General features: G+C 44.5%; 1 protein-coding gene across 5 annotated transcripts in view; it reads left to right on the top strand.

Moving 5' to 3' along the window:
* The window catches only part of STAB2 (stabilin 2), a 90,076-nt gene that overhangs the window by 59,780 nt on the left and 17,917 nt on the right, over positions 1-12,379 (top strand). For 4 of the 5 annotated variants that reach the window (XR_012835730.1, XM_075754699.1, XM_075754680.1 and 1 more), the window contains 13 exons: positions 409-485; positions 2,039-2,164; positions 2,692-2,765; positions 4,708-4,779; positions 7,540-7,659; positions 8,104-8,151; positions 9,459-9,542; positions 9,643-9,789; positions 10,192-10,317; positions 10,646-10,705; positions 11,220-11,396; positions 11,480-11,569; positions 12,140-12,286. Coding sequence is in view for 4 of the 5 variants with exons in the window: in XM_075754699.1 (XP_075610814.1) it covers positions 409-485; positions 2,039-2,164; positions 2,692-2,765; positions 4,708-4,779; positions 7,540-7,659; positions 8,104-8,151; positions 9,459-9,542; positions 9,643-9,789; positions 10,192-10,317; positions 10,646-10,705; positions 11,220-11,396; positions 11,480-11,569; positions 12,140-12,286 (1,348 nt within the window). In the remaining variant the exon portion in view is untranslated. The remainder of the gene's footprint in view (positions 1-408; positions 486-2,038; positions 2,165-2,691; positions 2,766-4,707; positions 4,780-7,539; positions 7,660-8,103; positions 8,152-9,458; positions 9,543-9,642; positions 9,790-10,191; positions 10,318-10,645; positions 10,706-11,219; positions 11,397-11,479; positions 11,570-12,139; positions 12,287-12,379) is intronic. The other variant, XM_075754689.1, reaches the window with a different exon arrangement.

The raw sequence follows: 12,379 nt of genomic DNA, 5'->3' as shown, positions 1-12,379 counted from the left end.
GACAAACTGTCCCAAAAAACCAGGCTTGAACCCAGGGAACTCAGACTCTTGGCCCCCATCCCTGCAGATCAATTCTGCTGCATCCCTCCATAAGTTGTGTGCACACAAACAAGAATTTATGCACAGTTTTTGGGTGAGCAGGCATGCAACTTCTGGAGTTCTGCATGAGAAAATAGGACGCTCGATGAGCAAAGCATACGTTTTTAATACTTAAAATAATACATCCAGAATGCATCTGGAAAGCTTGGTCCAACTAGGTTCATTTTTATGGTTGTAACTACATCATACAGTATGATTAAATGCTTTGTATTTCTATGCGACATTACCTTCAGAACAACGCACAAAACCAAGGGCTCCTGACTACTTTTTTTTTTCCTAAATGTCACCTCCCTTCTTTTACTTCTTTAGCTGCCTTCTCCTATCAAATGGCACTGCCTATTGCAAGTGTGCAGCTGGGTTCGAGGGGAATGGGACGTTCTGCACAGGCAAGTGGACTTTGTTTCCTCTCTTTTGGGGGAAAAAAAAAAAAAAAAAAGATAACACTTGAAATACTTTGTGGTCACAGTGGAGCTGGCGAGAGATGAGTACGTCCCTATGCACCACTTAAAAAAAAAAAAAAAAACAACCAAAACCAAAAACACAGGAATTGCTGCCAGTTTGTTCAAAATAAGTAAGAGCTCAACAGGTGCAGATTCAGAGCAAACAAAGGGCTCAAAATGTCCAAGTCACAAGGCATTGTGCTAAGGGAGACCAGAGAAAAGGGAACACGCCGTGCACAACCCAGACCCCATTGTTTGCAAAGTAATGAAACCTGGATTATGACTTTTACTCCTTTTCCCAACAAAGCCCAGCAAAGAGAGGCCAATTCAGGGTACAATAGCACTTCCAGCTATTGGAAGCTGTACAGACCTACCATTTTCTCAGCTTTCTGAACTTGTACCGATTTCTGGGGTGGTAAAATCAACTTCTTTAGAACAGAGATACCTGAGAGACCCTCAGAAAGGGGTAATAGCAGCTTATCCTAGGTGTCCCTCCCAACATCTGGGATATCCAAACTTACAAAATGGACTGCTTCTGGCTACAGTGATTGTAATTAATTTTACAGTTGTTTTACTTAATTTTTAACTGATTAAAATGCTCATTCTCTTGGGAACAGAAGCATGTTTGTCTACTTACAATGGCTAGCAGCGTCCTAATCCAAGATTTTAGGACTCGTACTCTGACTATAATTTTCTCTTCTGGCACAAATCAACCAAATCCATTTTAATCTGCTGGTGGGAAATTCCCCGTTCACAGGAAGAGCTGGATGACAGGTCACCCATAGCAGCTCTGCACTACCCCTTAGTTCTCCTATACCAGATTCCCAGGCAAAACCAGTTAAAGAACAAGTCATCTCCCCAGTCTGGCTGTTAGAGCTGCTGAAACAGCAATATGGGCTCATTTGAGGCAAAAACAAAAGCAATGTTTGGGCTGATTTTATTCTTGCTGAAGATCAGAAAAGGCTCCCTCCCTGCTCTCGGGGTAACCCAAGCAAATTCTTTGCCAGCCTCTACCCATCCAGGGTTGCAGAAACAGCAGGAATATCCATCTGAAGAACAACCAGGACTTTTTGTCACAGGAGGGCTGGGTGGTATCTGAGTCCAGACCTCACACAAGAGAAGGCCATTTGATCTGTGTGCAGAAAAAGGCAAGCTAAGGGAAAGCTTCAAATGGCTATTTAAGCTAGAGAAGAACGTGAGGGTCCCTTTTTTGGTGTTTGGTTGGAACGGGCAGAATCAGAAGATGGAAAGTTACTGAAAGTCAGTCCTGGATGAATTCTTATCTTCCAGACTAGAACAATCTTCTCAGCTTTCCCTCTTGTAATCAGTAAGATATATTGAATAGCTGGCACTAATGAAGTCTACGGCCTCTTAGATCAGAAAGGTTCTGTGTTCAGAAAATGTTAGCAAATGGCTTTAAAAGATAGAGACAGCTTAACCTGAAAAGCAAAAAGGCATTTAAGCACATTGTTTTAATCTGGGTTGTTGTCACTGTTCAGCTATTGATGCTTGCAAGACCAGCAACGGTGGCTGTTCTGCCAAGGCAGAGTGCAGAAGAACAACGCCTGGCAATAGAGCATGCATCTGCAACGCTGGGTACACTGGAGATGGAATAGTCTGCATCGGTAAGCATTCACAATGTCTCATATATCACGAGGAAGAAAATTACAGGAGGGAGTTTTCCTGTAGATGGAAGATCCTTCTTCCACTATGACCCAGAAGTGCAGTTTCCTCATACCACAGACCCTGATGCTAAAGGCATCTCTATGTGCCGCTTGGTTGATACTACTTGGCAAACCAGGCAACTACAGTAGTGGGGTGTGACACCAAAGCTTATTTAAAGACATCTCAACAAGTAAAGCCCCATCTTCAGCAGCTTGATACACTCACACTCCGACCATTGCAAACTAAGACTTTTAGACATTGTTGTACCACACCTCCCCAGGAATGGTTTTAGAAATGCTGACGGCAGGGTTTTAGCCTTCACCAAGACAACTGCAAGACCTAGGCTGAGGTATTAAGTAGCTAAGGGAATGAGTTTCATTGAGTCACAGTTGTCAGAAATCTGCATTCTTAGTATGCTTTACTTCAAATTCTCCCTTCTTGGGTTTTCAGAAGTCACTCTTTATTTTACTGTTTCTGTTTTATAAAGAAATCAACCCTTGTCTGGAGAACAATGGTGGGTGCGATAGAAATGCAGAATGCACGCAGACTGGACCCAACCAAGTGAGTACTCTGTCCGTGCAGAAAAGTAAGACTGGCCATTGTGTTTTTACAGATGGGCAAAGAAAGATTTCCCCATCTCAACTTTGTTTCTAAATGGAAAAGTGGATTTCATAACAAAAATTCTGAAAAGTATATGCTTCCCTCAAAAAAAGTATTTGAGGGGGAGTGTGGACAAACATGAAAAAATTAATTTCAGCAAAAGAAATTCAGAGCTGCAGAGGAAAGCAGTGTTTTGCTGTTTCAAGTGGTTGTTTTCTCCTTTGGGAGGTTTTGTTGTGAAAACCTGTCAGTTTAAAAGTATTGCCAGATAATGTTACTTTTATTGTTATGGAAAAAAATTGTTTCAGACTAGCCCTTCTCCCAGCCTAGCACAAACATATTCACAAGGAAACAAAACGGCCTGAATCATAATTCTCGTATAGGGGTAACGGCATACCAGCATCCACTCACCCCTCTGCTGTTCTGCATCTCCCATGCAGAAGTACCACATACTGTCCCAAAAGAAAGAGGTATAAAAGGACTGGGGGGAAGAAATAAGCAGGAAATTGACCCAAGCAATCAAGTGACACAGATTAGCATTTTTATTTTTCTAACAGTTTCAGAATAAGCTGAACTCCCTGTTTTCAGCACTTATCATCCCCCCTTATAGTTTCACATTGGCAGGACTGTAATCCTCCTGCAAACACTGCACAACAGCATTTCTTCAGGAAACAGTGACCAGGAGTCAGAGGCCACCTCCTGCCTTCCAGCTGTCCAGGGACAGGAGGGGCGATAACCCCATCAGCACTTTTTGCCAGTACTGATCAATTAACTCTTTGCCTTGACTCTCATTTGCAAGTCATAGAATCATAGAATGGTTTGGGTTGGAAGGGACCTTAAACATCATCTAGTTCCAACCCCCCTGTTGCGGGCAGGGACACCCTCCACTAGACCACGTTGCCCAAAGCCTCATCCAACCTGGCCTTGAACACTTCCAAGTCAGTACATTTCTGGTGGGAGCACAGACCCACTTAACTCCTTCCCCATCCCTCTAGACAAGACAGGTAATGGCTATTTTCTTCCATACACCCACACTGGGGATAGAAGTAGTAGCTACAACATGATTATTTATGCTTCCTTACCCATGCGAATATAGTAACATTGGAGCAGTAATAACCTCCACTATAAAATCCCACTGCAGCAGAGGCAGACTTAAAGGACAGAAATGAATCTGCTTTCTGTAGGGCTTTCAGTCATACAGATACATAAACCACTGCTGTTACACTGCCTACCAGTTTTATTTCTGCTGCAGAAATCTCCTTGAATTTTCAATCTCCTACATATTAAATGTGAATTCTAAATTGAGAACCATTAAGCAGTGAATTGGAGAGGAAGATAAGTCATTTGTTTGCATCCATGTTAATTTTTCATCTTTGTGATAACTGCAAGCGCAAAACACAGTAACCGTGACATGTCAAATGCAAATGCGTGGGAAGCTGTCAGTAATATCAGGACACAATTCCAAGTGCGTTTTGAAGAGATGTTTCATCGCTTAAAAAAAACAAACAAACAAACAAAAAAACCCCACCCATCAAAAAACGGGAAGGGAAGAGAGAAGAGTACCAACCTATGCAAATAAAATGAGGGAAACAAATTAGGGGTTTAGCCTGTTTTGCCAGCAAGATGACTGTGTGCAGGTGTCAGAGGAGTCATTTCAAATGACCAGGACAGCAGAGACAAGAGATGGATAGGCAGAAAAAGGGCAGACAGAGCCTCTTGGAAATTGTTATTCCCCAATCTTAGCCTATGGTAAGACTCACACTGGCTGGAAACTGCTGTGGGAGAGATGATGTACACCATATCACTATGAAATAATCTGGAAAAAAAGTAAATTAAATATAAGTGTGCTGAAAAGAGTCAACCATCTTTCCATGTATGCATGTTTTCTGGTTTTGCTTTGTAGGCAGTATGTAATTGCTTGAAGGGATACTCTGGAGATGGTAAAAGATGCACATATATCAGTCTGTGTTCACAAGTAAGTATCCATTTAAGGAGAATATTACAGTCTTGTTATAATCATTAAATTTTGGGGGTTGTATGGATTCAAAACTAAGTCAGATGGGTAGATCTGGGACCTCATATGCCAAGAATCCACTTACATTAACTTAGCTAATTTTTAGGTGTGCTTCATCCAGTACACACTTTAGTGCCATCTCTGTTTTAGAAACTACACATGCAGTAAGGACTTTGCCTGCACCACAGCCTGGACATAATACAAGTGAGAGCCCAGTCTTAAAAAAAAAACAAACAAAAAAAACCAAAAAAACCCCACCAAACCCCACCACCACCACCACCACTTCAGATCTAAAAAAGAGCGTAATCTGTAGTAGTAAAGTGCAAGTCATGTCTTCTCAGAGGATTTTTTTTGTCATTGCTAGAATTTATATAAAAATCCACCATATAAATTTGTGTTTGGGACCCTGAGGGCTTGCCAACGTTTCAGTTACTATGGGAAGAAAAAAAAAATGCAGCTTCTAGGCAAGACAATTAAAGAGCTTGGTTGAAATTATAAAAGAAGTGCAATCTATTGCATATTACCTGTAATGTAACTAAATAAATAAATAGAAATTAAAGTTTAGGTTGTTGATGCTCAGGGACCAGTTCTAGCAGCTGGGTAATTGGGAACCAAAGAGACTAACCCACGGTACATCAAAACCCCCATTTATTTTTAATATTCTCCTCTCATTAAGTCCTATGGTGTGATTTGGGACCCTATCTGTGCAGTCTGAACAAGAGACACAATCAAGCGTCAAAATACAAACCCCCTTCTCAGTCTGAAATGTTTGTAGCCAAATCAGAGTATCAAGGCTTCACATTGCTGGGTCATTACCAGCAAAATCCATGTTGGGGCAATCCAGGCTCAGGGCCCTGGGCACGGTGCGGCTCCCTGGAGCAGAAGTTTCCAGCAGAGGTCCCAGCCTGCAGGCTCACCTAGGGCAGAGCTCCCATGGAGCAGTCAAAGCGCAGAGCCCCTCATCTCCTATGGCCACACGTAGGCTGCATCCCAAATGCATCCCTGTGGATGCATCATATGGGATAGCAACGCTGCAAGCTGCAGCAGAGGCGGGTTACTGAATACAGAAACAGCAGACGGGGCGGGAGGATGGAAACCTCTCTTGATGGGGAGGTTAAGAGAAAAGAAAAGAAAAAAAAAAAAAAGCAGTCTCCACAGAAACCATTTCCCTCCCACAACACGCAGCACAGGGCTTCCCATGGCATTCCTCATTCTGTCCCTCACTTATCACCGCAGGCTGAGAATTAGCCACATTCGTTTCGCACGAGCTAGCTCACACACTGCAAGCCACGCATTTGCGAGCAACGTGATGCCCTGCACCGGCCACACTGCTCTGCTTCTTGGCAAGCTGCAGCATGGACATACCCACTCTCCTGTGCACATTAATCCTTTGTGCTCTGAGCACAGTGACAATAATTCTCACCCTCCCAGCTTGGCCTGTCAGCAGATTTTCTCTAACCTTGGAACGCTGCAGAGATGAAAGAGCAAGGGCAAAACCAGAAGCTGGAGGAAGGGGAACTCAAAGTTATGATCTACTGTTTCCTATGATTTTGTACGCTTTTGCTTTTTCCTATGCCCTGTTCCAGCAACTTTGCTTCCAATCAGCCAATTATTCCAGGCTAATTTTATATATCTATATACACACACACACATATATAATGAGGTGTCACTGTCAGACCAGAGGTTAATCTGGCTTCACTGTGGCCAAACCTCTGTGCAGCAAAGCTTCAAGAAAAGCTATGACAAACTCAAGATTGCCAACACTCCATGTAAAGGTAGCCAAATAAATAGCAAGTGCATCCAAACCCACTACTTACAGCCAGGACTCACTATGGCCTGTCAGGTCAGGCCCCACTGATAGCTCCCAAAGGAGCTTCTGCTCCCGCTTGTGGCCCATGGGAAAGGATCCCTGAGATGACTGGCAACAGAAAGGACACCATGAAATGAGCGCAAGGAAAGAAAACAAGATGGCTTCTCAGTTTTTCCTGATTTGCTCTTGTCCAGGATAGAAGCTTATTTGCAAACTAAGGTGCTAACTGGGGAGCACCTACTTGTGACTAGGCAGAGCTCTGAACCCTAAAACACTGTTTCTGGATGAGGAACATCTCCCCTTAGCACAGAGACCTTCCTGGAGGCAGGCAGCTGTGTGAGGTGTATCTGCTGCTCCACACCTAAGGTCACACTGCTGGTGGACCCAGGGGCAGACAGGAGATGCTTTAAAGGAGAGCACACGTGGCAGGTCCCCGTTCCAGCTGGCCCAGGCCATCAGATAGAGAACAACACACAGTCCTGTGCTAATGTTCCTCCAGAAATCCAGGCTCCTGGCACCATGAAAGTGATTTACAGCTGTAAATAGTTCCCTTCAGTGTAAGTCAGTGCTGCTTTGGCAGAACAGCTAAGACTCATCCCTAAAGGTCCAGAGTGAAACTTGCATGGAAGTCTTTTGGATCCTTATAGCACCATGAAATGAAGATAAGGAGGGAATCAGAACTACATCCTCTGCATAGAAAGAGACTTATTTCTTATGAACCTTAAATGCTCTTTATTGTTTGCAAGACAGTATATACCGTCATAAGTTCCAGTAAGATCAGGTTTCAAAAAGCTGTTGGGATTAAGTCTTTCTAAGCCATATACATGGAAAAAAAAAAAAGTGGTGAACTAGAATTCTTTTGTACACCTGGCAATGAAGGAATTAAATATTTTAAAATTTGATCTTACAAGAATAACGGTGGCTGCAGTGAATTTGCCATCTGTAATGACACCGAACTGACAGAAAGGACCTGCACCTGCAAACCTAACTACATTGGGGATGGATTTAAGTGCCGAGGCAATATCTTCCAGGTAAAGTGCTGCACGTGTTTGCTGTCCCTTATTTTTCTTCAGATAGTTATTTACTACAATGGTTGTCTCTTGAAACATGCCTTTTTTTTTTTCTTGGACAAATTGTTAAATCTACCTGACAAATTGAAATAATCCAAATCCAAGAAACCAGGAATAGGAACAGGATGCTGCAAGATAACCTTACCTGCCAAAAAACAAAACAACACCCCTCCCAAAACAAGCAAAAAATCTGATGGACAATCATTATGACTGCAGTACTAGGGAGTTAATACTGGTAATTTTTGGTTTCAAAGAAGCCTGTTCTTTGACAGAGGAAGGTAAGATGGGCAGCATTTATTCCAAACCGGAAGTTCCCCTTCTTGTCCGAGCACTGCATTTGTTTGCACTCCACAGATATCGCCTCACATTTGCAGCACTGTTACAAAGTCTTGTTCTTGATTGCAGGAACTTCTCAGGGACTCCAACACATCTAGGTTTTATTTCCACTTAGAGGTAAGAAAATGTTGAATGGGGTTTTTTGGGGGCGGGGGGTGGGGGTGTACAGGTAGTAATTCTCTGTTTACCCCGAGCCTCAGGGCAGCACAAAACCATATGCTGGCCTGCTAGTTCAAAGACTCATATTCTAGCTTTGATTCTGCTACCATGACAGACAGCTGGCTTTCTCTCACTTCAGCAGAGCTCTTATTTTAGTTTGTCAGTGGTCATTGCAAAGTGCCTGCAATACCACCGGTCCATTTGTACCTCTAACAGTATGTATTGGGTCTGGCTGAGATGGAGTTCATTTTGCCCACAGCAGCCCTCATAGCGCTATGCTTTGCATTGGTAGCTAGCAACGTGTCGATAACACACCAGCAGTTTGGCTACTGCAGAGCAGTGCTGGCACACATCAATGCCATCTCTCCAACATTTCCCCTCCCTCACCAGTGGGCTGGGGGTGGGCAAGATCTTGGGAGGGGACACAGCCAGGAGAGCTGACCCAAACTGACCAAAGGGATATTCCATACCATATGTTGTCTGCTCAGCAGTAAAAGCTGAGAGAAAGGAGTAGGAGGAGGAAGAAGGGGGGCATTCATTATTTATAGCACGTGTCTTCTGGAGCAACCACTACACATACTGAAGCTCTGCTTCCCAGGAAGTGGCAGGACATTGCCTGCTGATGGGAAGTAGAGAATAAATCTTTTCTTTTGCCTTTGCTTCCACATGCAGCCTTTTGCTTTAATAAACTGCCTTTATCTTGACCCACAAGGGTTTTCTTCCATCTTATTCTTCTCCCTTCCCTGTCCTGCTGAGGAGGGGAGTGATAGAGTGGCTCGCCGGGCACCTGGCGTCCAAAGTCAACCCAACACACAGTAATTAATCTAATCCTAGGTGCAAGCAACCATGTATCAGCTAAATGCATGTACAAACACATGCATATATCCACACTTGACTATCTCAAGATGAAAGCATTTATTCACCTTCCCTTGTCCAGGAGGGAATAGCCCTCTCCACACTCCCTGCATTTCATGTTGGTCGAGAGCTTTCCCTCTTGTTCTCACGGCCATTATTGCAGAGGAAAGAGAGACTTGGCTATAAGCCACAAGAGCAGAAAGAAAAAAAAATCTTCCATTTGACACCCGTGGGCAGAGGTGACAGACAGGGCTGTGAAGGAAAGGCCACACTGTACAAGACAGTTTCTCTCACCCCTACATTGCAGAGAAGGGAACCCAACATGCAGCAGCAGCAGGGCTGTCCCCATTGCCGCATGACATTACGTGCATTAACAACTCATTACTACTTTGTCCTCTTAAATTTGGCAGGCGTTGTCTATCAGAGATGTTGCAGGCCCCGGCCCTTTCACTCTGTTTGTACCTCGCACAGACGTACTAAACAGTGACCCACGAGTAAGTAAGAAGGCCAGACACTTTCAATGAGTTGGCCTTGAGTTTTCAGATTCGGACGCCTCGCTCAACTGCTTCTCAACTCCTCCACTTTCCGCTGCAGGTCAAGTACTGGATTGCCAAAGGAGTGATGCCTCAGGTCCTCCGGTACCATATGGTGGGCTGTGCCAGTCTGTTGTACAACGACCTGACAGCAATCACCAACGTCACCTCTCTCCACGGGGACCCGATACACATCGGCTACTCTCAGGTAACATAGCATGAAGAGGCAGGGGACAGAATAATAAAACTGTCTGCTTTCATTCAGCTTCTTTAAAAAACCTGAAGGGTTCCTTTTCCTCCTCTGAGGTGCAAAAATAAACAAACAGCATTAAAAGAAGATTGCCCATTCAGCCGGAGCGTTCAGCACTTAGCTGCTATGTGAAGGGTGTTGTTGTACAGCCCTTGCTTTGACACAAGTTATTTTATCCTCAGACTCTGGCTTTATGAGCACAACGAGAGTTTGAAAAAGAAAAGGGTGATTTATTAAAAGTGAAGCTACTGTTTACTGCAAATAAAGGATGGTCTAGGGCTTACTGATTCAAAGAATTTTGTCATTGGCCTCACCCTCTCACAAGGTTCCACAGAAAAAGTGGTTTTGTTGCCTTTCCAGAACTCACTGGTTTTGAACAATCAAGCTGAAATTATACTCAGTGATGCTGTTGGCAGAAATGGCGTGATCCATGTCATAAACCAAATTCTGGTCCCATCACATATGCAGGATATCCCCCTTAAGAAGGTATGTGCATCTCATTATCATTCTCAATCCAGGGGCTTTTCCACAGTTACTGTTAGATATATAAATAATCCAAGTCACAAAAAACCCAGCAATACTATACAATCATAGTTAGACCCTGCTGAATAAGTTAACTGTAATTCCTGAATTATTTTAAAATATAACATTTATACTAAGAACAGTATAAGAGGACTTCTGCACAGGGCTTTTACAGTGCCCTTGATTTCATGACAAAAGGTGACTTACAGGGTAAAGCAAGATACTATATGCTTTTTAAATAGCCATATAGTTTATTTATTAGATAAGTTATTGAATATGCCTTTCTTTGTAGGAAAGCCTTAAAATGGTTGCAGCCAAACATGGATACATCCTGTTCAGCAGTTTACTAGAGGTAAGGACACAGAGACAGCAGCCATTGGGCAAAGATTTTAAACACTTTTTAAAGAAAAGAGCACAGACATGGCACATGGCATCACTGGCAGGGTGGTGTTCAGTGTAGCCAAAGGGCTCACAACACAACCCTGGTCACCACAGAGGTGGAGGGATGTCGAACAGACCCACAACCAGCTTTCCACCCCACACACTCAGCTCTGTCCTACCATATGTCAAATCACACAGCCAAGGTTTGACACAAGTATGACTTTTTGAGCCCAAAGTTGGGCTGTCAGCCTTGGTTTTCAGTGGGCAGCCCTGGGTGATGAAGCACTTCTGAGAATTTGGGCATGTAACTCGACTTGGGCAGCTCAACTCAGGTATCTGTTTTTTAAAGTCATGGTGTTTGCAGGCTGGTGACCAGGCAGCCCACAGGCCACTGCATCCCAGTTACACCAGACATTCACCCCATAGGGTCAGTGTCATTTTAGATGGAGCATTAATCCTCTGCCCCAATTTTTGGTATGTTGCAGAAAAACAACCTGCTTGGGCTGATCAACGATCCTATTCACAAACCCGTCACGCTCTTCTGGCCCACAGACGCTGCTATCCGTGGGCTGCCACAGGAGCAGCGGGACTTCCTCTTCAAGAAGTCCAACACAGACAAATTGGTGCAGTACCTCAAATTCCACATCGTCCGTGATGCTGCGGTAAGCCCTTGCTTTCTAGGAGCGTTTGCCAAGGCCAAGATGCGCAAGCCCGTACATGTGCGTCTCCCCTCTTTCCTTCCCAGGTGTTGGCCTACCAGCTACCCCACTCCACCTCACTGAAGACCCTGCAGGGCTCCAACCTCAGTGTTAGCTGTGGGGATAACGGAAAGATTGTAAGTGTTCACCCCGCCGGCACATTTACCCCTTGCCCCTGCTACAGGATCCGCTCACGTGAACCCCGCTGTGCGTGTGCACAGCCCCCAGAAAGGGTCAGTGGCACCAAAACTCAATTGATCTTTGCCAGCCCAACAGCCACAAAACCAGGGCAGCCACTCCAACAGATTCAGCAGACTAGATGGTTTGTCAGACTCCTTGGAGCTCTCATTTTCTGTGTTGTAAGATACTACTTGTTCAAAACAGCTCTCAGTTACCTCAAAACTGAAATACCAGCACATTTTAACTTCTCCTACAATGAAACACACAATGGAAAACTATCAAGATGAACCTGGCTTTGGGAGAAACCCTATGAATGCAGCATCTGTATGCAAACTCTGGTTTGTAAGCACTTACAAGCTAAGATTGCAGGCACACACACATTCAGCTATAGGAAGAGAGGTCCCCAGACTGGTTTAGAGCAGAGCGAGGGTTATCCCCCAACTCCCACTCAGGCCCTGGATTCAGCCCGGCCCCAAGGAAGACTGACTCATGACTCATCATACCTCTCTCTCCATCCCATCTCTCAGGGCGCGCTTTTCCTGAACGACGGGCAGTGCAAGATAGTGCAGCGGCAGCTGGAGTTCGACGGGGGCATCGCCTACGGTATCGACTGCCTGCTGACAGACCCCAGCCTGGGGGGACGCTGCGACAGCTTCTTCACCATGGATTTCATGGTCAGTCCCCTTTTTTTGCCCCCTACCCTGGCAAAGACACAGCCCAAGGGCCAAACCCTGTCCTTGCAGGGACCAGGGCAACACTTACCGCAG

This window comes from Balearica regulorum, chromosome 1 (assembly GCF_011004875.1).
Source record: "Balearica regulorum gibbericeps isolate bBalReg1 chromosome 1, bBalReg1.pri, whole genome shotgun sequence".
In the NCBI taxonomy this organism is placed as follows: domain Eukaryota; kingdom Metazoa; phylum Chordata; class Aves; order Gruiformes; family Gruidae; genus Balearica; species Balearica regulorum.
This window is presented reverse-complemented; position numbering and strand designations above follow the sequence as displayed.